This window comes from Corvus hawaiiensis, chromosome 3 (genome assembly GCF_020740725.1).
Source record: "Corvus hawaiiensis isolate bCorHaw1 chromosome 3, bCorHaw1.pri.cur, whole genome shotgun sequence".
Classification (NCBI taxonomy): Eukaryota; Metazoa; Chordata; class Aves; order Passeriformes; family Corvidae; genus Corvus; species Corvus hawaiiensis.
Window position 1 is genome coordinate 103,126,911 of NC_063215.1, and position 25,482 is coordinate 103,152,392.

The window sequence follows — 25,482 nt, forward strand, 5'->3', positions numbered from 1 at the left end:
GCCCCGCCCGGGCGGAGGGGGCAGCGGGCTGGGGCCGTCGTGGGGGAAGCCGGGGAACAGCCGTCCCCGCTGTCGAGGGGAAAGCGTTAGTCATCACCGGGAGCTCCCGGGCGTGTTTGCCCTGTGACACACGGGCAGGGGGAGCAGTGCCCGCATCCCTCCCGGCTCGGGGCTTCCCGCGCCCGCCGCTGACCTTCGGAGCGCCGGGGAGGTTCCGAGGTCCCTGGCCTGGCCTGGTGGCCCCGGGCTCATCCCTCGGGACAGGTGGGAGGGTGTTTCCACTCCCCTCTCGGCGAGCTGAGAGCAAGCAGGGAATACTCGCACTTTATAGTGAGCTTTGTTTGTATCCAGTGGTGCCGTGTGAGCTAATTTTGATAATTCCTCAGTAAATTAAAAACCAGAACGCTTATCTGTATAGAATGAACCCTTTTGTAAGGATCTCTATTGGCTATGTGTTTTATTTTCGGTTTTGGTTCCTTTCTAGAATACGTAGTAGAGATCTCTACCTCAAGGTTGCTCTGAAGATTCGCTCGTGGTGCTGCAGCATCCTCATTTCCTCGCTCAGGAAAAAGTAGTCCTGAGTGCTTTGTCTCTGAGCAGCGCAGCTTTGTGGGATCCTACAAAATGGGAGGTAGTGCCAGAGCCCTGCCAGGTTGCCGAGGAGGAAACACGGGAAAGCTGGCTGCAGGCTTTAAGATGGCTTTCCAAAGTGTGAAAGCAATGCCAAAATGGAAGACAAAAGATAGGTATGGTACACTGGAAATGCTTTATGAACCTTGAATTTATTTATTCAGTTAAAAAATATGCATAGATCTTTCTAAAGATACTAGCACCCTAGAAAAACAAGTTATTTTAGTACAGGATAAAACCAGAATGACATTCTGCTCAAAGACTTGAAGCTTCCTCTCACCAGTTCACTGTACAACAAAAACATGTTTCTGCTTCTGCACATGCAGACCTCAGTAAGTGAAACTGTTTGAAAACTTTTCATGATCGAAGCAAAAGTGCTGGTGAACTACCTTAGTGGTTTTGTCTCTGTGCACAGCTGTGTTTGTGTTGTACCTGGTTTTGTATGTTGTTTTTGTCTCCAGTGCCCTGCTGCTGTCTCAGATGGGTCCTAGTTAAAGGGACAGCTCTTTGGATTTGCTCTTGGTACAGCCTGAATCAGAGTTTTGCAGCATTTATCTTGATTCTTCTTGTGGTTTTGAATGGTTTCTGATTGATAAGTGTATTCTTCTGATACACTTGTCAAAGATTCAAAATGAAAACTTGACCTAGCAATATGAAAACTTGGGAAGACTAAAGTCTCAAATACGGACTTCTCGCCTCTCTTTCGTCACGTGATGGCATTATCCAGAAAGATGAGTAGGATTATAAGCCAGAAATGCCTGCCTTACTATAAGCCTCTTATTTCATATTAATGTACAGGTTTGTTCAAAATGAGAAGAGCTATCTTGTCATTATCAAATTGCTAAGCTGACCTATGTGAGCCTTGATAATAAGGACTAATAAATTTTATGATGGACTTTTGCCTTTATTTTATTTATTTTTTTAATACATAAATGTAGAAAAACAGAACAGGCTTGGTACACGTAGTCCTCTTTCTTCTCCTGATCCTTGTTTTGTATAGGTAAAACTCTGTGCCTAGTTTTACAAATCCAAGCAGTCTTGAAATGTTGGAGAGGCTAATACTGAAAGTAGCCCTGCTTCTACAACCACCTTCAAATACCACATAGGTATCTTTGTTGTCAAAAAATAGACATAACCTTTAGTATCTAGGGGCTGAATGGTTTTAGGGTATTTGTGTGGCCTAGAGCCTCTCACAGTGTGTTTTGGCACTGTTGTGTTGTGGCACATTGTGAAATGTGAGTTAGCACCAGCAGAAAGTGATAAGGTAACTCTGCTGAAAATGTAGGTGCATCATGCTGCTTTTTGTAGTCTAGCATTTAATTTGCCTCCAGTTTGCAGGAACGAATAAGGACCTCACTACCTGTGGTCTCACTAGATTTCCAAATGTGAAGAAATTATTGTTTAAACATTGCTCAGTACTTTTGAAGGAGAGTTGCTCTACATGATCCCATTCACCAGCAAGGCAATGGAAATGAGGACCATTCACAGCAGTGTTAAACTTACCCTCTTTCCCGGTTATTTTGAGGGCAGCTTCTCGGTACAATCAAAGCCAGTGAAGCAGACATGAGACTAAACAGATACAAGAGCCTGACTGTTGAAGTTTATTACACAGGTGCCTTGGTGTCTGGGGGGTTGGGAGGCAGTGTCTTTTTTGTACCTTTTGTGGTGCTTGTACCTCTTTGTACCGAAATACGAGACCATATTCAATGGCTATTCTATATAAACTTTCCTCAGCACACAGCTCTAAAGGTAAGGCCTTGCATATTGGTTATAAACAGGATAATTTTATCAACTGTTGGAGATACCTCCTCTTATCAAATAGCTGACTGCTGATTAGGCAGTGCAGTGTAGGCTAGTTGTGGTTTACTCTTATTAAAGCATAATTACAGCTCAGATAAATTGTAATTTCAATGCTACGAGCACATTACTGGCTCTACTATATAGCAAAAAGTGTTGGTCACCAAACTCTACATACACGAAGTATGTAAACTTACCTTAGGAAAACTCATGTGATCTGTATTTTTCAACTTTTGCTCCCTAATTTACATTTGATCCAGATCTGTTTGGAGAATAAAGTATTAGTTCACTAAAATACTCAAGAGCCATTGACTTCAGTGGGAGATTTTTCTATTGACTTGAGTGAACTGTGAATCAGATCCAAGGAGATAAATCCAGCTCTTCGTGAAGTCAGTAAGAATTAGTGTGATACCAGGATATGATGTAAGGTCACTTCCAGGTGTTCCCTAGAAATTAGGTAAGTGGGTTTTGTGAAACTCCCCAGGCACAGAAAAGGGACAGAATCTGCTTTCAGAGAAAGTCGCGAGGATGTATGAGTCACTCCTGAAGTATCAGGAAACGATGCAAGGTGGGGCTGTGACATGCACTGTGGTCAGCAGATCAGAGAGATGAGTGGAGAGAGCGTGATCAATGCCACTGGGGTATTTGGCAATCTCGGTCTAACAGATTCTTCAGAGGCTGCAAACCTGATTGGTTTTGGGTGTACCCTCCTGAAGATAACCAAAGTCTCATCCCTAGAAAATAGGTCATGTATGATACCAAATCGTGAAACATAGTCTTATTAATCTTTTTCCAACAAAATTAACAACTTTTGAAAATTCATGATGGCTTTTAACTGGTTATGGCTGACAAAGATAGAAACAACCAGAAACACTGATGCTCAAAAGTGCCAACAGGTATTTTGGACAGCAGACATTGCTATATATATCATTATAGACTTGCTCAGGAACTTTGTATTAGGACAGCTTCAGAATGTTTGTATTCAACTTTTTTGTCAGACTTCATCATCTGCATAGAATGAAACCTTGAAAAAACTGTAGGAAGAGGACAATATTGAGGAATTATGTACAGTACCTTGTCCATGATGTGTTTCTGAAGATTCCATGTTGTCACAAATCGACCTATGCTGCTGCTCAAAGGACTGTAATAGAACTGGTGCTTCTGTATCTTTGATTTTTCCTGCCTGTTTGAAAACCACGAGAAAACAGGTAAGTCTTGTTACACTGATTTGAATAATGAGAACATTTGGAGTCCTGGACAACTTAAAAGTTTTGGCCATATGGAGGTGGTCAAGCATAGAGCCAATAAGAAAATAAACAAGCATTCACGTCTTTCTGCTAGGCTGTCTAACTGCTTCGAAACACTGTAAAAAACCCCCCAAAAAGGCTATTTTACATGTTTGGGTCTTTTTCGCCTGTTTCTAGATCATGTCTTTTTTTTTTTTTTTTTTTTTTTTTAATAATAACACAGTGCTTGTCTGTTATGCACACTGAGGATGGAAATTAGTTCAGAGGCAGTGGCAACTTTCATAAAGCTTCAGAAGCCCACAGCTTGGGTCTCTATCAGCTTACTTTGAAAGTAAGAGTAGCTGCTAAGAGGTACAGGGCTGTTGGTTCAGAGATTCATAAAACTAGACAGGGTGTAGCCACGGGAGAGAAATGCTCATGCAATCAATGTATGTTCTATTTGTGTCTCTGAGGATTATAGAAACCAACCTGTCTGATATGTTGTGGCATCCTCACCTCTCTGCCAGGGCTTAGTCTTAACTCCAGAGGGTGGGGCCAGTAACAGGTTTGTCACCCTCATCTTTATGTACCTGAAAATGCATTTCCATGGCTCTAATACTGACAGCATTTTTAGAACATCCATCTATTGTCAGCATTCAACACTGCTTAAAATAAATAGCATTAGATGTAAAAACCGTAATAACTCCTCATCCAGACTACTGCACAGCAGCAAGGCAAACCTAATTTCATACTGTGCCCAATCCCTCAGGTTTCTAGGGTTTGGAAAGGGCTCAGAGGAAAACACGAGATCACAAGCTGTAGTAAAAGAAACTGTTTACATTTAAATTGTTTCAGTTTTGGCATCTAAGATACTTTATTTTTTTCCCTCTTTTAGCCATTCTCTGTGAAAGAAGATACAGATGGAACTTCGTCAAAACACTTGTTGGAAACTGTTTGAGAGAGTCCTAAGTAGTTTTTAACATGCTTTATCGCGTGACAACATCTCTGGGCTGTAGGCAGAACTGAAGCAGATGGTTGTCCTGTCTCTCAGTGTGGTGTTATCAGAAGGCACATTGAGTACTTCTGTCATAAAACCTGCCGTTGAATTTGCTTGTGCTGGACTTGTACAGGTTGCTTGGGGGCCTAGTGAGGGTGTGGATTTACAGTTTGTCAGGTAACCCCCAGTAACACCCACGGACACGGCTGTACCTGGTAGCGAGCAGAAGCCAGGTATTCCTCAACGAAAACAGGGTCAACAGCCTGCACACAGGCAGTTTCCAGGGAGCAGTTAACATGCTGTAAATCCCCACCTACTCTTGCCTCACTCTAATTTGTGTGCGTAGTCATACCCCAAGCAAAGGTGAATAAATACACCCATGAGCTGGGCAGAAAAATCTCATCCCACAAACACCGACACAACGGACAGCAGGGAGTGGGGTTAAAAGAGGTGGGCGTGCCATCAGCGTTTTGCTTTCTTTGTCCCTTGCTGAAATAAATTGCTTTTGTGTTGTGACTATTTTCACAGTTCATGAGTTTCCCTTATTTTTTCAGTTAGCAATAGCTGTTACCAAAGTTCATCTGTTTCTCTTTGCACTTTAATTTACAGCCCTTGTACTAGTCATTTTATTGCTACAACCTCTGGGTGAGAGAACTTTTACAGCTTGTGATTACTGAACTTGGAGAAACAAGAAAGTTTTTTGACCTGTTGTGGTGTAATTATAGACCCCATTGCTTCTTGGGAGGGGCATTCAATGTTTAACAAACTGTGGCAATTCTAATTTAACTGTGTGGAGCCTGGACCATTGGATGCAAGTTAAAAAAAGTAAATCCTGGATTTTTTCCAGGTCATATTTGAACTTGTCTGGTTTTAGTCTCTCAAGGGCTGTCCTTGAAGTTCTGCCTTCCCACTACTGAACTTGACACTGCTCCTTTCTTAGCAGTATGAAAGCATGGGAGCCAAATTATTTGCATATGAAAACAATTTCCTCTTGCTTCAGAAATTACAGCTACACTACTTTTGATTAATCCTTTCATGAGGTGAGTCTTTTGAATGCCATACCATGCAAATACAGCTCTTGACAACAGAAAAACTGTCCTGTCTTAATTACCACTATTGTTTCATATTATAGGGGCTGTGGTCATGGACAAAGATTCAGTTGTGTTCAATCGTATAAAAACAGAGAATAAATAGACTCTGTGTTTGAAAGAGTTTGTGATCTGAATTATATGACCAGTAAACTTTGGAACTGGAAAACAAAGATGAGAAAGTTTTGGTAAAATTTACACATTTTTCCCTGTTATAGAATCATAAGCCAGCTAGCTAAAAGTTTGAAGGCTCCCACCTATTCTTTAGCCACTCAAACAGCTATTATTCCGGAAGCTTGCCTTCAGGAAAAGAATTAGGATGTTATTTTGAAAGCACCAATGTTTTTCTACTTTTGATGTCCATAGATAATAACATAAGATATATTTCCTGGATAATAGGTTCCTTAGATGTTTTGTAGTTTAGTGTAGTAATGTGTATGTATACATTACATCAGTGAGGCAAAGCATTTGTGTTATATGCCAGATGGAACAAAACACATTTTAGCTAATGCCATTTCATAAAAATGATTTCTTAAGTCAAACTCTTGAAACTTTGTTGTTCAGCTGCATTTTCACCTGGAAGATTTTCTAAGTCTGGGGTTTGTTAGATGTTTCTGAGAGGAAAGAGGAGAAAATGAAAAGGTGGAAAGTTCCCATTTCCCCGTGTGAATGTAGGCAATCCAGTCTCTCTGCGCATGCACAGGACATGGGCAGCGCCCTGGGCACGGTTGCACACCTCCTCCTTGTTCCTGCACCTGCCTCTCAGGAAGCCTGGTGCTCTTGTCATCTGGAACAAATGGCTCCAGGGCCGTGGAGGTAGAGAGGAGTCCTGTTTATTAGGGCTCTTTGCACAATTCAGCATGAAGAAACAGCGTGGGCACAACTGGGTAACAAATAGCCATGGTTATTAAATACTTGCAAATCCAAAATGCAATCTTCAGTGGCCAAAAAAAAGTTAGAATATGGTGGATGACGTCAGAAGGTTCAAAAAACACTTAAAGGAAAACAGTGCAGATCATCTCCTTTCCCTTTAATGTAAAATACACAGGGCTAGTTTTGAGTTACTGATGTTGAGAGATATTATTCATCTTTTGTGACATGATGGTGAAGACCTAATGTAGTCTATCTCATCTATTTATTTTTACAGAGAACTTGGAACTCTTCAGGCAAGACTCCTTTGTTTAATTTACAACCAGCACACAGGTGCCAATCCTTAAAAATCAGTCTTAAAAGCTCCCCAGTCTGCTTTGAATTAGTTGAGTTCATACAGGATATATCAGTCTATTTGCAGTAGGAATGAACAAGTTCAAACTTATGTCCCAGGCCCTTTATGGAGATTTGTTGCTGCAGAGTGCTTGGCTGTTTCAAAGTATGCAGGAGAAGCATGTTTAAACATGCACTGTGTTTGCTGGTGGCCTCCACTTTCGATTACTGGTTGCTCTATTAGTCTAGTTGCTACACTTCTTGTACACTGCATAATTTCCAAATAATTTTTTCCTTCTAGCTCCTGAATTTCTCAGCACCTGTGAACAACTACAGCTGTTTTGGGACTTATTAGAAAACACTGCAGTGTGCTCAGACGTTCTTTTCAAGTAAACAGAACTGGAAACAATTTTCCTGCCCATTCATCCATCAGCGACATACACTTAAGTGGCACTGAACCATTTTTAATTTTAATCATACTGTAACATTTGTCAAAAGCAAGGATTTAACTGCAAGGTACCTTTCCAGTATCCTTGCTTACTACCCCCAGCAGCAAACTGGTAAGCCAGATCTTCAGTGTGTTATGCTTAGTCCTAGTCCAGGCACCATGATGCCCTAATAATTTATTTCACACAACTCATCTAAATTCTTACTCTCTCTTCCCACATATAAAACAGGTTTCCGGTGCAACCACATATAAAAACCTGGATTCAGGTGGTTCATCTGTTCCTCTTTGACTTTAATTTACTCCTGTGACTTGCTACACCCTTTACTCTGAAAGAATTAACCTCACGTCCAAAGTTGGCTTTTTAGATGCTTGTTTCAGTTTCGCTATGGGTCTTTAGGAATGGAGCTCTCAATCCATGAGCATTTAATTTAGAATGTATTTGATCAAGAAGCCAGGTTTCCCCAGCAGGGTCAGCAGTCATGTCTACAGAGAAGAGAGACTTTTTTCCTATTTCACGCTCTGCAGGAAGTAGGAGAATTGAAAAATACATATTTTATTGTGGTTAATGATCTGTATTTAAAAGAATCAATGGTGGTTCTTATGACTTTGTTTGAAAAGAAATACCAGGTGTTTTGCCTATGGTATTTTATCTTTCTTAGGCGAAAAAAAAGTTCACTGGGAAGGCTATCAAAGGCCAAAGGCATCTCAAAAATATCAAAATCTGAAAAAAAAGTACATATATCCTAAATGTAATTTATTAAAATATTATCCCTGTGCTTTTCTTCAGTGATGCTTCTTAATCTATCTGTAAACAACTCATTCACTGAAAAAATTTAAGTCCTTTTTCCATTTAAAGGAAATAAACTGCTCTACAGCGGCCTTTTGGGACCAAATTCTGGATAGTTATATAACTACATATCTCATATAATGGAGTTCCAGTGCATATATGGAATTCTTTTTTTTTTTTTCCCAGAAATAAGATTTTGTAAGAATCCCGGGTCTTTCAAGCCCAGGTCTTAATAATTTTATACATATAAATCTTATATAAAAATAAAAACTATATACACATATTTATACAAAAATAAAACCAAAAATGATGTATAAATTTGTACATTAAAAATGTAATTTCGGACTGTGATTACCTAAAAAGATGAATAATGGCTAAACCGATTTAATGTCCACCTACAGGAAGGGTTAGGAAAGAGGTACAACGTGAAACCCCGTGTGTTATGCTGGACAAATGCTGCATTGTCTCGGTTCAAACTGCTGGTGGTGAAACAGCGCTCCCTGATGTCCAGCGAGCGACTTGGAAGTCCAAAAGCTACATTCTTCCTGATATTCTTGGATGAATTGTTCAACAACCTTCTGAAAATTGTAGTTAATAAAAAGCAAAGAACCAGTTAATTCCACTATCTCATGGAGAGGGCTTAGAGTCAGGTAAAGTTCTGTTTCCTTATTGTCACTGGGTTCAGGCATCAGCCTTTCCATGTTGATGTTTTTCCATAATGTTTCTAAGTTGAATCCTTGAGTCATCCCCATCTCAATCCTACCTCAGGCTGCAGAGAGCTGCAAGGAAAGAAAGGTAGAGTTCCAGACATCCTCACAGCTTTCTCACAAGTTCAGTTTCCTCAAGAGTCTTATCCAATGTTATGCAATAGGTCTGAATCAGGGCAGAGACCTGAGTCCTGGCAGGTTGGGGACAGTACACTGGGGGAAGAGTCACAATACCTGTTCAATAACTTGATTGTGACAGATTTTTGAGTGAAAAAAAAAATTCTTTTAATACTTCGTTGTAGAAACACCAGCCCAAAAATGATTTTAGAAGGGGGAGACCTACAGGAAGCTCTGTGTGGGTAACGATCGACATTGTAAGTCACTTTTTATTGATGTAAAAGTGTAAAGAATAAGGAAGCACGCATGTCACAATTATTGCAGCTTCATGTTTTGCAATAGGGAAAAAAAAAGAAATTTTTTTCCTGGTCTTAAAGATTTAGATGGTTATGTGGAAGTTTCTGTAACCTGCCCTTCCTCTGTTTTTCACAGTTATCAAATGAGCAGTAGTAATGATGAGTGCTTTGAATTCTTCAGATGAAAAGTAATACACAAAAAAAGAGAACAATTAATGCAGGGTAACTCACTGTGAATATGTGTCCAAGAAGAGAGAACCTCAAAGAAACAGACTTTTGCCCTGCTGGTGTATTTGGTATTATCTCCACCCTGCTGCCAAGTTTTCTGATTTCAGCCTGTTCCATATAGAGATGTTGTTAGTTGATACGTTCACCACTTGGTATGTTTTTATCTCTTCCTGATCAGAAACTTGGCATGATATTTCCCTGAATATGCCCACTGACTCAGAGCACCTAAATAATCTAGCAAATTATTAATAAAAGATGAGGAAGGTGTAAATTCTCATTACCATAACAAATGAGGCCAGTTACACTTTAATTGACCTGCACAGGGGGAAACAATGAAAATGAATGTATGTCTTGCCATCTTCCTAGGGTAAACCTTTAGCTCTTATAAAGAGCTTTTCTTATAAGAAAAGGCAACAGTAAGATTTCACACTGAATCTTATTGGCAAAGGGATTTTTTTTTCATTCTTGTTATTACATTTCAATAGACTGCCTTAGACTAATTGCATACTACTACCTGCATTAATTGCCTCTGTGGAAAGGTAGCGGCAGGGTATCCTGCACCTCTGTGTTTAATGATTTTTAGAGTCAGGTATCCCTTCTCCTTCGTCCTATGTCTCCTGGGGAGATGTTTATCATCCTGGGGAGATGTTTTAATCATAGAATCATAGAATGGTTTGGGTTTGAAGGGACCTTAAAGATCATCTCGTTCCAACCCCGGCCATGGGCAGGGAGGGACACCTCCCACTAGACCAGGTTGCTCAGAGCCCCATCCAACCTGGCCTTGAACACTTCCAGGGATGGGGCATCCACAACTTCTCTGGGCGACCAGTGCCAGTGCCTCAGCACCCTCACAGTGAAGAATTTCTGCCTAATATCTAACCTAAGCCTATTCTTAAGTTGGATCCCTTCCCCCTTATCCTGTCACTACATCCTCTTGTAAAAAGCCAAGGAAGGAAGGAAGCAAGGTTTTGTAATGCTGTTGGGCAGCCGAGAGACCCAAGGCAGGCTTGAGACGGGCTCGTCAGGGCAAGAGCGGCGAGGCCGCCATGCCCGGGGCCCCCCGCGCCCCGCTCCCATTGGCTACCGGGCCCTGGGCGGCAACGAAGGGGCGGGAGCAGAGCGCTCCCCGCCGCCCGATTGGCTGGGGCGGCTGCGCCGCGCACGCCGATTGGCTGCGAGAGACGCCACTCGACGTGTGGAGGCGTGAGGGGGAGGCCGCTGAGGGAGGCGGGAAGGGGCGGGCACGGGCGGCTTTGGGCTTTGCCGCAGGGAGCCAAAATTACAGCCACGCCTGAGGGGCCTTTCGTGTTTGTGCGGCAGCCACCTAAGAGCTGGGGAGCCAGATAGGCTGCTGTGAGCCAGCCTCAAACAGCCCCCTGCGGAGAGACCTACTGAAGACGTAAATACATTTAATCCCGCCAAAAAATACCCTTCCTCACTCTCCATTTGGCACCCCCTTAAATTTTGCGGTTACAAACACCACAGGTATGTTTTCTTGGTTGTGCCTTCAGGGTATGTCCAACTTGAGGGATAAGTTTAATTCCCAATGGCAATTAGGAGCTCAAGACTTGATTTTAATGTTACGTGGTTCAATCACAGTTCCGCTGCGTTAATTGCATTAATATTCCTTTTAAAAAAAGACGCAATCACAAATTGGAGGGGAAGTTTTTTGGTAGATCTAAATGTGTGGAGCTACAAGGACCTGACAAACAGCAACCTTTTCTGGAAAGGCTCTTTTCCCATTTTCCAAAGTTGACCGGAAAAAGAAAAATTGAAGGCTCCTTCTACTACGGAAAAAAGAAAAGCTTTATAAAATTAGAACTAAATCAAAGAACTCTACGTGGCTGTCTTAGGGCACAAGACTTAAGATAATCAGTACTGATAAAATTAATTTTCCATCGCCTGACGTACAAACTGTACTGAAACGTTTCATGTGAACAAAAGAAATGTACTAGTGCTCAAACTGACCATTTTTGTAGTTAATTTCTTCTTATTTTTTTAACAGGAACCTTTGCTTAACGAAATGAAACACAATCTGGTGTGTCAGACACCTCCCACTGTCACTGTTCATGTAAAATCGAGTGCATCCAGATCACATCAGCAAAAAAAACTTACTAGACTAAAGAGACCTGCTTTTAAAGACCATCAAGAAAATTGTGAGAAAGGGGTTCCTAGTCAGAAATATAAATGTCCAAAGGGACCATGTCTAGTTATTCAGCGTCAGGAAATGACAGCTTTCTTTAAATTATTTGGTACGTTAATAATGTGAGATATGAATGCATTGACCAAACAGAATGTTTTCTAAGCTCAGTAATTTTGAGAGTGCTTTTTATATCGAAACTAATGGCAATTCTTTATCAAAACATTTTGTTGTTATATTTCCATATATAAATATTTAATGCTTAAGTTAAGGGCTACCAAACTGATGAAAAGTATCTTTTTTAAATTACAAATGAAACCAAGGTGGTTTGCTACTTTTTATGATAATTTTTCTTCCTATTTTCTCTTATATTTCAACAAATACTTGTAAAACAATGTGCATCTTGTTTTACACGAGGCTTTAAAAAAAGGACTCCTTGTCTCTTTAACATGTTACTTACCGTGGGAATAAACTTCTGGGGGGAGAAGTGGAATGGGAGATAATCTAAGGAGTTGGAGCATCTCTTTGTGTGTCTTTCATATAAAGTTTTGTATTTATTTGCTTTAGCAAAGACGTTAAGTAATAGTGGAAGATTACAGCTGGTTTTTATTTGACCCTTAAATACAGAAGTGAATGAGAGAGAGTTCGTGGTAGTTACGGTACATGGTCATGGACAGTGAAGCACTGACCAAAAATAAGCAAGTATTGCCCTATAAAGGCTGCCAGGTAATCAAGGTGCAGGATCTCAGCAGTCTGTAGTTCCTCTGAAATAATGGTGTGCTATCACTTGGAAGCATGTAATGCGGGAAGAAATTATGCAAATAGAAAAAAATAGTGACATATTTTTCACTTTTGCTTGCTGTTACTGAGAATGGATGAAATGCAGTCACCAGATTTCCCACCTTGCCTTTCTGGTAGTTTTTTTTTCTTTTGCCACATAAGTTTTTTTCACAACTGACCTCTCCTACTGCCCTCAATTTCTCTGTTCTCTACTGGTGGCTCTAGCTTCTTTTCTTTTATTTGGTTTAATGAAAGACCATCTGTTATTTATTTGTAAATACCTTCTAACATAAACAGTTTTGGTGTTTGAAATGCTACAGCTTTCTCTTGTTACAGATGACGATCTAATCCAAGACTTCCTTTGGATGGACTGTTGCTGTGAAATTGCTGACAAGGTAAGTGTATTTCCTTCTTAGTTAATACAACATACACTGAGTGAGAAATCTGCCTTTAATTACTTGATACTTTAATGCAAATACAGAACATAATTTTTTTTCTAATGGGTTCACATGGAAGTTTCAAGAAACTTAATTCATGCTTTCCTCATTGTTAAAAATGATGAAAATATCTTGGTGCCAGATAAATGTGTGAATCAATTTAGGAAATACTATACCTAAATAACACATTCATACCTCATTTTACATTTTAAAACAGTATCTCTTGGCAATGACTTTCGTTTATTTCAAGAGAGCTAACTTCACACCAAGTGAGCATACCAGAATCAATTTCTTTGTTGCTCTGTAAGTACTTTAAAATTATCTGGTTTTATTAGAATAAACTTTGCATTATTTCTTTATGACACTGATAATTATGATATGTGATGAGACTTCCTTGAGGTAGTATCTAAACAACCTGATCTAGGGGATGGCATCCCTCGGGATGGCAGGGGGGCTGGAACTAGGTGGTCTTTAAAGTCCATTCCAACCCAAACCATTCTGTGGTTCTATGATAATCTACATACTATGAATAAATAATGCAGATTCAACATTTTTCCTGTGATGGAACAAGCTTGAGCAGCAGACAGGGGATGCTAGCATTGGTGTAGTGATACACAGAGTGGCATTCTGCCTACCAAACTCAATCTGGGAGCTTTTTAAGCATTATGAGAAATATATGCAGGACAATACATAGCAGCACATCTGTGGCTCACAGGTGCTCTTACAGACCCTATTTCATATCTTTGCCAGCCTTTAAGTCATTTGTACCAAAACATTTCAAGCACGATAGGCACCTCAGGAATATCTTTTTATTAAAGTTTCTGTCAACATGATTTAAATCAACTGTAAAAACATTGCTAGAGAATTTCTGAGAACTTTTTTTAACAGTTGTAAAATGCCTGTACTTTAAAACAGTAGTGGAATCAGTAATCCATCTTTACCAGGCCTACGTAATCCCTCTGTATTTGGCTATACCTACAGAGGGTTCTGCATTTTCTTTCACAGTGTTATGGTGCTACGGTCCTATTTTTTGGTAGTATCACTTTTCAGGTGCTCTGATTTGCACACTAGTGCAGGGGCAAAGTGGCTGTTCCTTCTGCTGTCACTGGTACTGTGGGTGACCTCCACAGAGCATGGAGGAGGGAGCCCTCTGACTCCACTGAAGGGGAAAAAGCCAGGCCAGAACAGTGAAAGGGGACAAAGGGTCTGGTGAGACTGGGACTAGAGGGAATACTGGGGTCAGGAGAAAGTGAGGAAACTGGGGAGGAGACTAAAAGTCTTAATTTTTTCAAGTGTGATTGTCAGGAGTTTAGTATCAGGTGGATCCAGAGGAAGTAAATATTTTCCTGTTGTCTGAGAAAACAATCCAAAACTAAAAGTAATAGATAGTGAAGGAAGGGAGGAATAGAGACATTAAAAAAAGTCATTTAAGGTTTTCACTTATAACTGAAGGTAGACCTGTATTTAGTTGTTTGCTCCTAATTTAATATGAGCAATGTAATTTTCCAAGAATAGCTAAAATCCATAAAGTAAAAAATGTAAAGTTTAAGATTTCATGGGATAGTTTTAAAGAATCAATGAGAAACTGTTCATTTTAGTTCTAAGGTTTCTTGCCAGCTTGGAGCAAGATGTCAGGATATGCTAGTTCTTGCTTATCTACCAATTTAGGAAACTCTAGGGTAAAGCAATTTTTATAAAAGCTTGGGTTTTTTTACCCAAAGGATGCACATGGAACTAATTAAGAAAATACTGTATTCCAGAGAGAAGGCTGTATTTTGTTAGTGTTTTTTCCTCACAATACTAGAAAAAAGAACCACTGCATTATGTCTGTTATTTTATATTAGAAATCATTCTAATATAGTAGTTTAAGATTTAAAAATATTTACAAACATAAACATATATATATTTGAAGGTATCTGGCAAACACAGTTGAAGAAGACAATGAAGAAGCAAAGTATGACATTTTCCCATGGGCTTTGGGCAAGGCCTGGAGAAAGCTCTTCCCTGATTTCTTAAAGTTAAGAGATCAGCTATGGAGTAGAATTGACTACAGGGCTATTGTAAGCAGACGCTGCTGTGAAGAGGTAGGGAGGTAGATTTAATATTGTAGATGCTGAAATCTCAACAATTAACACCAGCTAGCAATTTAGCTCTGTACAAGTTCTTCCCTAAAGTAAACAGAAAATCCATGGGAAAGAAAAGATGCTGCTAGAATGTAATGGTCCATTTATCCTCCATGATATTTCTTCCTTTTCCATTTAAAATACATTGTTTGAAACAATGTTTTTTAAGTAAACTAGAATATTTTATATTGCACTACTGTTAAAAGTAAGTTTCTATTGGCTAGAATCTGCTTTATGCAAATACTTTTTATTTAAAATCTACTTTGATTTGTTTCACTTCATCCACTTCAGAAATAATTTTGCATGCTTTACAATTTATAAGGAAAAAATTCCTCATTTTTCCTCATTCCTCACTTTTCAGGTGAAATGTCTATCTGGAAAAGCCCATGTCATGTTCTAAGTAAATAATGTTTACTTCCAAATGGTGGAAAAGAAAATCTCTTTTACTCTAGAGGCCCATTTCTGGGGATGGGATTAGATGCTATGGGAAAAGCACAAGGAACAAGACGAGTACAGGATGCTTTTCTTTGCATACCCTCCCAGCTTCCCACTGGTATGCAACTTCCCACTCCCATTATTTCCCTGATGATGAACACTGTTGGCTGATGTTTAGTAGCTGGCCGAAGACACTATCTTGTGTCCAACATACCAAGCACAAGCTAGTGTTTGTGATGACTCTTGTGAACATACAGGGCTGTGAGCTGGGATGTTTCCACACCTGACTGGTACCAGGATTACTTACTCCTGCCAAAGGGAGCAAACTTTGTAGTGGGATAGTATGAGACAGATAAGAGATGATGCCCATTTCAGCTACATTAATTCCCTGCCATACACTAATTGGATCTCTTATTTTCAGCTGTAAGTTTTCTCATTATTCTTCCACTTCCTGATTGCATGGCTGTTCCCATAGGTGATGGCTATTGCTCCCACACATTACATATGGCAGCGAGAGCGCTCTGTGCACCACAGCGGAGCTCTGAGGAATTACGATGATGAAGTCCAGCTGCCCCGAGGCCCCAGTGCTACTCCTACCGACTGCCTGCTCTGTGGTAAGAAAGGCAGATTTGTACGACTCGGATTATCATCTTCCTCCTCATCTGCTGACACCTTGGAGATGATGGAATTACATTCATCCCAGAAATCGAAGGACACCTTCTCAGCTGAAAAAATGTTCATCGACTCTCCTTCTTATAAAGCCCAAGGTATGGTTTAATATTGCAAATAATTTTCCATTAGTTTATATATGGCGCAAATACACCCTACAAGTGCTGCAGGGACTGCTCTGTCCCTCCCTATGACACATGCAGTTGCCTTGGCAGAACTGTGCTTTTACTCTCATTGATTCATTTTCATATACTGTATTCTTGACTTCCTGGAAGCACCAACTGCTTTACACTGAATCTCTTCACATTACCTTCATCTACTACAGTAGATTTTGGGTTACATTCCAGTCTATTTAGGCATTTATTGCTATTCTTGCATTATAAATGAAATTGAGAGTCCTGTCTGGAACAATAAAAATACCACTGTGTGTTAAGTGAGTTAAAGTGCTCTTGCTGAAAGCATGTTTTGAGAAATGGCAGGATGCTCAGCTGTGGTATGAGTTTGGACATAGGTTAAATCACAATTCCCATTTTCCTCTAAGTGTATCTCATTTGCTGACAATATATACAACTGTTGTAATACTGGTATACGAGTAGAAAACAAGAGTTTATGTGAAAATTGTTTATATAATTGTATCTTTGCCCATTAAACTACTCAAAATAGCATCCTCAGCCTTTGTATTAGAGGCCTCTGTTACATACAGCAGCTATGGGGCAAAACCATTATTAAATTTATTACTAAAATTGAAACACACTTGTGATGCAAACTTCCTGGGGCATCTGTATAAGGCCTCAGCTCTGCAAAGATACTCTCACGAACTTAACCAGTGCAGAGTTCCTAGTATACTTATTTAATACAAGGGTAGTTATAGCTCTGTATGTTTTCTTTGCATATGTTCTCATTAATATCCAAATTTTCACTATTATAGTAGGATTGTTACTGCTTTTGACAGCTTTAATACAACTGTGATTCTCAAGAGATCCCTCAACTTTGAAAAATTTGGCATTTGAATATTTCCTGAGATACAAAACAAGTCATGTTTTGTAAACACCTAACTTAAAAATTTAATGTGTTAAACATTACCACTTCCTCAGGTAAGACCCAAAATGACTTAAAATTGTTTTTACTTGAGAGATCTTGCTTCTTGTCTCTGACAAGGGTCAGAAAAAACTGTTTTCTCCAACTGTTTGAGAATACTTGATATAAAGCAAAGTTCACAAATAACCAGGCAACTTGCAGCATGAGTGCTGGAAGGGAAGCAAAGCTGTGCCTGTCAACTATTTCGATCTTGAAATAAGCACAGCTTTATCAACTGAAGACATTCAGTGAACTTCAGAATCTCGTAAAGTTATGCTTTAAGAACATTGTTCTTAAAGAAACCTATAGTAACCAGTTGGAAGCCAGCGAAGTACTCATTTCAAAGGGCAGCCTTTGATCCCGCAAGGTCTTACTACACTTTTTTCCTTATTTTTTCTGGTAGACTGTCAGAGCCTGTCCAGCAAAAGGCAACCATGTAGCACCCTGAACCAAGATAAATCCATGGATTGGTTTACAAGCAATGGAGAATGAAATACACCTGATAAGACAGAAGCAGATACTGTGACTTGCAGAACAATCTGGGCTGCATCACACCACCAGATGTGATGATACACTTAAAATTTCTCCCTTTATATAGTGGGGTAATGATTGGTGTTTTAAACTTGATGCGAGATAGATATCAGAGCAGTCGTTACTTAAAAGTTACACAACTTGCAAAATGTAGCATCTACTTTGTAATGTTTTATTTTATTCTGATACAATATTCAAATTAGCAGCTAGGGAGGCAGCAGCATCAAGAAAGCAGTGGTCGAAACTTTCTCAGCTTGGTAAGGAATGCTAATTAAAAAACAAAAAGTTACTACTTCAGCATTTCAATATACAAGGATTATTTTATTATTATAAGTTTTATGATTTCATGATATAGGAACATATCAAATGCTAGTACAAAAAAAAAAAAAACAAGTATTTTTTTTAAATAAAAATACCACAAAACATTCAAGATAAACATTTTCCAAGTGTCTCACCTGAATGAGCTTCCTGACAGTGGGATGGTCGGGCAATGTAAGGTACTGAGTGGTTTGTTGCAGCAGCATCACAAAGTGATTCTGTGAGAAGGACATTTTTTTTTTTACTTCGTTCCCACAACTTTAAGACCTACATGGAGACTAGAGTTGACAATGTGCATGGAATATTTTTCTCTGACATATTTTCTTTTTTTTGTTGTCACCTATCAGTATATTCAGAACTCTTTGCTCTAGTATGCATTTTACAGATCTATACTGTAAATATATATATGGCATCATTTTTGGATTTGCCAGAACAGCATAATTTTAAAACAGAGCATGCTGGCACCGTTTCTCCTAAAGAATCCTTAAGTCCATCAGCATACTCAAAAGCAGCTATAGGATGAGTATAAAGAACTGAATTTTATTAAAAACCAAAAATTTGAAAACAGTAGTAGAAGGGCAGTCATTCTTTATTGCAGATTGCAATTTATTCTCTATTTAGCCCAGATTTTTAATAAGATATTTAAACTTAAATAACAATTAATAGTCTTTTTTAAACCTGACAAGGTCTAGGGCTGTCCAAAACCTTGCCTATTCTCAGCTGACCTAAGAAAAAATACTGCCTCTTCCTATACCAGATTATCAAAGTGCAGTAATAGGGTATCTCAGTAGCAGTAAAGTTCTTACCATTGTATTTGCTTTCTTTAAGAACTGCTTGATCCTGAATATGGATTTCTTCATACTCATTTTGAGGGGGTTCTTCAATATTTTCTTGAGTTTCCACCATTTGGCTTGATTTGCAATGCTTGATTTTAGCAGGGAGTACTGACCAGCTTCTGTGAGTTACCTCAATTATCCTTTCACACAAGAAAGGAAGCTTGCAGCTCCGAATTCTGTCTAAAAGGTCAATAACCTGTGTGATGCTTTTGAAGAAATGCAAAGGATAAAGGAGCACTTTGAAGACTCAAATCACACAGTCTCAGTTATACTGACTTTAGCACATTCTTTACCTTTGAGGTTATGCAAGTCCTTCAGTTTTAGGGTAAAGGAGCAACCTGACTATTGCATTGGAGAACAGGGCAGTTACTTTGAGGATGTCATGAAATGCAAACTTTGGGAATGAGAACATTCCCCAAGCACATGCCAAAGGATTTGGCCAAGTGTAATTTATACTGAGTGTGACTCCTCAAAAAAAGTTACATGGGGAAAAAACCCAACTTTGTTAACCATTTCATTAATGCTGGATGTGTATTTCAGAAGATGCTTGGTTTTGTACCAAGGCCAGGTAATGCCTGAATAAAGGTGCCAGAAGTAAATACTTACTTTGCTAAGTACACAGCACACACCCCACCGTGCTTCAGGCTTGGGTATACAACAGGCAGAGCACACTGAGGGTTCAGCATATCCAGAACTACCTGCAAGAGAAAGACAATGTTTACTGGGAAAACATATGTACATCTATCAATGTAACATACAACAATGCTTGGGGGAAAATAAAGGTTATGGAAAAGAGATGCATACAACAGCAGCATGTAATCATCAACCAGTTTAATATACTCCCTCTCAAAACCTGAGGTGCACACTTACACAAAATGAAGTCCTCTCTACTTCCAAATGAATTTCTATTAAAACAGCAAGTAGCATTTGACCAACTAGGTAGGTTACTAGGAAGTTAAACCTCCTAGTAATTAAATCCCATAATCCTAACAGTAATAAAAACTTTTAGTAAATGTAGTCTCCTAACACACTTGAATACCTATCTCTCAAATATGAAAAAAAGATTGTTCAAACACATAAAAAGAGCATATTATGGTCTCAATGTCAAACCTGCTGTTTGTTTCAAGATAAAAAAAAAAACTTCTGTCTTTGGCACTTTATCCATCTTCTGCTAGGAAGCTATTCAGATTGTAAAAAAACGGGATAAGCAATACCTGATCCTTCCTGCAGGACTGTTACTTAAAACGTTTCTTGAAAGGGTATTTTTGTGCTATGTACTATATTTCTTCGCTTGCAGCATTTAAAAAATTGCTATTTGTTTAAAGCATTTAGTAACTAAGTAGTTTTAAGTAGTTTGTCTGCTTTACAGGGAAGAGTGGTTGACATCCAGCTATTTTCCCCAGCATGTCTTCCTTTAGGAAATTTGGATACAAAGAAGCAGGACAGGAGAGCCAGCAATAGCATTCTTTAAATTATGGTGTAGTTACATTGTGCATTCTATATAGCTGATAGCAATGTGGTCACATAGTTACATTTTTAATAAGGTTATGTAGTCTTCTGAAATTTCATGCTTGAAATATGTACCTCATAGTTATAAAAATATCAGTTTCTCAAAAATACAAAAAAGTGAGTTGGTCTTTGCTGACAAGACAGCAGTGATTAATTGTAATATTTCTATAGTATGGCTTTATCACTCTTTCATTTGAGAACCTGTAACTGAAGCCTTGAAAATATTTGTATCTGACAAAAAAATTACAATGTTTCTTTCACTGAGGAGGACCTGATTGTTATTTCTCATGTTACACTAGATATGGGAATCCTGTTGTGAGTATGAGCTCTAGAGGTTTTCATTTACGGAGAAAAGACACATGTCAAAGAGGGGAATTGTCTGGATTTACTCACTGCATCAAGTGTTACAGATTTCATATCTGCAGCAGCTGTTGAAATGTCTTTAAGAATGAACTCCACGTTATCTGGCCACTCATCCATGTGTCCTATTTCCCATGCAGAACGCCAGTGCCTGTAATTCTTCTTAGCTAAACTATGATGATCATCTCTGATTTCATAACTTAGAACACGACCTTTGGGCCCAACTGAAAACAAACAAAAGACACTCCACTCACCACTTGACACTTGTTACAAAGACTTGAGAAACACAAACAAACAAAAAAGCAAAAAGCATAGTCTATAACATAAGTACACCTTTCCATCTCCACTTAAGGAAATGATCACATATGAAACAGTGACAATCTATGTTTTCTTTATGTTTAAAACAAACACATGCAGAAAAAGCGCCGTGCTAGTTCTTTCACAGACAGAAATCCATCAACGCACAGATGAAATAAAGTGTAGTTACAGTAGTACAGACTGTTCCTGAGATGTTCTCCTGACGTTGCTCCTGCAGCAAAAGACAAGTTGAGCATTTGTGGCCCCAGACCCTTCTGCTAGAGCAACAAGAGGTACCAGATGAGAATGCTGCACCAATGCTCACAGGCTAAGAAAACCCCCAGACCTGCTCACTGATGTCAGCCCCACAGACAAGTTTTCTGGTGTACTCTTTGATTTGCACAGGTTTGTGTAATTTTCCTGTTATTGTCTGCAACAGTAATAAATTATTAAGTCTGAAGTTACTATTCTGAAATTTACCAGTGTACAACGTTTCTCATAAAGGAAGTATTTCTAGGCTGTCCAGGCAGACAGCAGGGTGTGCACTGCTGTATTATTCTATATTTGTATTACTCCAATTCCTCAAGCCTGTCCCACCGCTCACTTTTCTCTCCTTGCTGATTTGGAATGGGTGCAGGCAGCTTTCAGGAAGCAGCAGCTCCCTGGATCAGGTTCTGTGCCTTTCTAAGCCATTTCAGTTTGAAGTCACCAGGCTCGTTTCCTCACCTATGTGATCCCACTGCAAATCCATTCAGCTAACTGAATAAAAGAAGGGATGATCAGACAAAGGCCAAAAACACCTTGTAAGAACGGGAAGGTTTCAGCATGTTGCCTTTGATCACCTGAAACAGTTGTAGAGTCACAGTGCCAGCTCTTTATTACTTCAGATTATCAGTTTAGACACATCAGAAAAATAAAGTTCTTCTCACTAGGGGGTCAGTCTTACCCCCACTCATTCAAAGTAATTCCTACTTTTTGAAACTGCTTTTTTTAAAAATAAGAACAAGGTGAAATATCTAGACAAAACTTCATTACTGTGAAGCTACAGTATGTCAAGTTTGCTTACATTGTATTTTCCAGTTCTCAAAGATCTTAAAGGCATGGCAAATGCCACTCTCTTAACCTTATCCTGTTGCATGTCAGTAGTTTCTAGGAATGATTAAAGAAATAATGGAAAAGAAAACATGAAATGAGTAATAATTAAGAAAAGACATGAATGAAATCTGTTAAATCAATGAGAATTTTGGAAATTAAATAACTCCGTGGACATTGGTAAGGTGTCCACTAGACTTGAATTCCAGCATTTACCCATGTAGCAGCTGTTTTCCTTGTTGGGTATCACTGGTGCATATTTAATGGTGGAAAAGCAGCCACCATTAGGAAACATCAAAACAAATCTATTCATTTCTGTGTCAGCACCAAAGTGTGTTCAGCTGTGGCTAAAACTGTCTGTATTTGGTGCCGATTTAAATTCAACACATTTGAAAACAGCAATGCAATTTCATACCTTTTTCCCACTCCTCAAAACAGAACTGATGTGGCACACAACAACTGCATTCTTCCCATGGATAGGGTTAACACAAGCCTGGTAATGCCAATGATTTTGCCAACTTGGCCCATTTACAGCTAAATTAAAGTGATTAGAAAAAAACTGTTGGACAAGACTGAAAAATGAGAGGAATAATTGGCAAGTTCAGGTGTGCTTGTATGAAATGGCCACAGTAGACTGAATATCTAAGGCAGGAAAATCAGTTGCTGCATTTAGCAAGAGCTAACTTTTGCCTTAGCCAGTAGCAGGCATTCTATCTCTTTGTTTCGGGTCTGCATGTAGGGCAAGATGGGGAAAGCTAATGACTCTTACTTTCTCTAAATGGAAAGAGAAGTGCTGATGTTTATCTTCTGCTTCGTCAGCTTCTAGCTCCTACAGCAGCGATGGTTGCTTTGAGGATAATCCCATGCTAGCTTCAAATCCCAATGGAACTAAAAAACCCCAAAAAGTAGTTTATTTCAGAAAGATGATCAGAAGAAACCCAGGAATAGCAGTAGGGGGCAGAAAGAGGGAGAGGGAGCAGAGGTGCAAGGGCTGACCTTGCAACTTGGGCCCAACATATCAAGACCAGGTGCGCTGAGTGATCTTGGGGCAGTGTTTAATGGCTGATCAAACACAAGCATCTTCAACCAGATCAGTGTGCCAGGTGTGGGTTACAGGTAAAACAAGGACTAAGAAGAACAAACTGCTCTGTTCATCCCGGAAAAGGACCCTCCAGGTTCCCCTTGCTGCTGCTTACACGCCCTCACCAATTTTAAGTTCCTGATAGATCTCAGCACTCTATCTTGTACCATTCCTAGTTCCTCAGCAGTTGGATCTAGCACCCCAGAGCATGGTTGGATCAATGGCTCTGGTAACATACTTGCTGTATACTGAATTTCCTCAGAAAACTCACACTTCTAAAAAGCCTTGTATTGTTACCCTAGAGCACATGCCAAGGGACAGTAGGTATCCAGCACAGCTCCACAGGAGAGTAAGAACTAGTTCTAAGGCTATTCAGTGGTCTTGAACAAAAAGAGCAGCTTCTTTGCTGTGTTTGGCTCCTTCACATCACCTCCCACAGACACGTGGCTGGCTGTAAGTGGGAGCAGAAATGCTCTGTTTTGAATTGCTGGAGGGTACTGAGCAAATCCACAAAGGCAGATCAAACTGTAAACATTTTAGAGACAGCATAGTCTACAATGTGGTCTTAATGATCACTGGGATGTAGTAAAAAAAGAAATGCTAGTTTCACTGAAGCTCAGGTACAGTTACTCTGACAGTGGGATGCCCTCAAACACTGACTTTGAATGTGTCTTCAGGACATGCAACTTGTGCTTTTCTGCTCTATCAATCAAGATGAGCAGTGATTAAGTTCTTGTCTTTACCCTCCCAAGTCCTTTAATACTGCAAACAATGGTAACAGGTTTGTTTCCTTTTCTTAAGGAATTTGTTCTACCAGGAGCCCATAAATCAGATTATTCTGAAGTATGGTCCACTTACTGGATGCCTACAAACAAGATGAGTTTTAAGGGTGGTTTCACTCTCACTCACATGGCTGAGTGCAAAGGCTCTCTATCTTTCAGGGCATGGAGACCTTGATCAAATGAGGCTGGCTGTAACATGATAAACAACAGTGTGTATCCTCATAAGCATTTTCACTGGTACCCAGCAACTGGATTATTCATGTGACGCATCAAGATGAGGAAAAAACAAACCGAGAAAAGCAAGAGATTGGACAGAGAGCCAAGTAGGGTTAAGCAAAAGCCAACAATAACGATGACTGAAACTCGGCTTTCTGCAGGGCCTTCGGTAACCATTTACACTACGGCCCTCTAAGCACAGTCAAAGTGGTTTGCAGTCCCTGTGCTGACATAACTCTGCTTCAAGTCAACAAACTACACATGAACATGTGAACTGCAGCAAAGCTTTTATGAGCTGAGTACTAAGGACTACGAGAACCGTAAGTATCTGAGCAAAAAAAAAAAAAAAAAAAAAAAAGCAAGCTGTGATAAGGAAATAAATAAATTCTGTGTTTTCTGAAGCCAAGTTCTCACCTGCTCTTGACAGAAACAAGCTCATAGCACCAGACCCGCTGCCCGTTTCCAACACGGTGTCTCCCGGGTGGATATCCGTCATCGTTAATATAGCGCTTATGTCCTGCGAGCGAGAAAAACACGGCACGTTACTACTCGCGAAAAATTAAAGGCGAGATTCAGCCAGCGACCTCCCAGTCACCAGCCGGTACCTTGGGGTAGGCGATGGTGGGTCCCCGAGGCATGAGCAGCACGTACTCCTCCAGCGAGGGCCGCCTCAGCAGCAGCCGCGTCCCACCCGACGTGCGCAGCACCTGCCCGGGCAGCTGCCCGATGATGTCGCGGTGGGGCAGGACGCCGCCGGGGCTACTCAGCACCGCCTCCGCCGCCAGCCGGCACAGCAGCTTCAGCGTCGTGTTGTGCTTCCTCCGCACCTCCGCCAGCGCCAGCTCCCCGGCGCGGAAAGAGCCGGGACGCGGAGACACCGCCTCAACCAGCGCTTGACGAGGGGCGGCCACCTCCACCTCCTCCTCCTCAGGGGGAGCCTGAGGCGGCGCTGCCGCGCACCGCGCCACCGCCGCCGCTTCTTCGGGCGGCAGCAGCCGCCTCACCCGCTCCAGCGGCGACAGCGATGTCCCCCATGCCCGCCTCCGGGGCTTCTCGTCGGCAGGAAAAGAAGAGGAGGAGGAGGAGGAGGAAGAAGAGGAAGAGGAGGAGGCGGCAGCCCGCCGCAGCGCGCGCCAGGCCCTCATGGAGCAGCCGGAGGCGCGAAGAGGGGAGGGGCCGCGGCTCGCGCGCTCCAACGGTCGCCCCGCGCGCCTGCGCCGCCCGCCCCGATGACGCCGCACGGCGTCATCGGGGCGGGCGGCGCAGGCGCGCGGG

At 40.5% G+C, this 25,482-nt stretch overlaps 2 protein-coding genes and 1 long non-coding RNA gene across 7 annotated transcripts; 2 read left to right on the forward strand and 1 right to left on the reverse strand.

The window, feature by feature from the left end:
- Positions 1-659: 659 nt before the first annotated feature.
- LOC125323201 lies at positions 660-5,859 on the forward strand. Its single transcript, XR_007202417.1, has 3 exons — positions 660-746; positions 3,426-3,635; positions 4,549-5,859. It is a non-coding gene; the product is annotated as an uncharacterized LOC125323201 (long non-coding RNA).
- TRMT61B (tRNA methyltransferase 61B) lies at positions 742-25,418 on the reverse strand. 5 transcript variants are annotated; one of them, XR_007202416.1, is made up of 7 exons: positions 24,813-25,418; positions 24,622-24,724; positions 20,773-20,963; positions 19,477-19,568; positions 18,841-19,076; positions 18,172-18,301; positions 17,866-17,983 (listed from the first exon to the last, which is right to left on the reverse strand). XR_007202416.1 is itself a non-coding variant. In XM_048297943.1 (7 exons), exons 1-7 carry the CDS (start codon positions 25,350-25,352, stop codon positions 17,940-17,942), a joined length of 1,287 nt encoding a protein of 428 aa, XP_048153900.1. In that variant the 5' UTR covers positions 25,353-25,418; the 3' UTR covers positions 17,866-17,939. The 5 variants fall into 5 exon arrangements, 3 of the variants coding, with proteins under 3 accessions (XP_048153901.1, XP_048153900.1, XP_048153899.1); XM_048297943.1 differs by having other exon boundaries at positions 18,172-18,252; XM_048297944.1 differs by lacking the exons at positions 17,866-17,983; positions 18,172-18,301; positions 18,841-19,076 and adding exons at positions 742-3,161; positions 3,502-3,610.
- SPDYA (speedy/RINGO cell cycle regulator family member A) lies at positions 11,515-19,018 on the forward strand. Its single transcript, XM_048297947.1, has 6 exons — positions 11,515-11,776; positions 12,781-12,839; positions 13,099-13,184; positions 14,794-14,965; positions 15,915-16,206; positions 17,589-19,018. The coding sequence occupies exons 1-6, from the start codon at positions 11,548-11,550 to the stop codon at positions 17,675-17,677; spliced, it is 927 nt and encodes a 308-aa protein (XP_048153904.1). The 5' UTR covers positions 11,515-11,547; the 3' UTR covers positions 17,678-19,018.
- Positions 25,419-25,482: the final 64 nt, after the last annotated feature.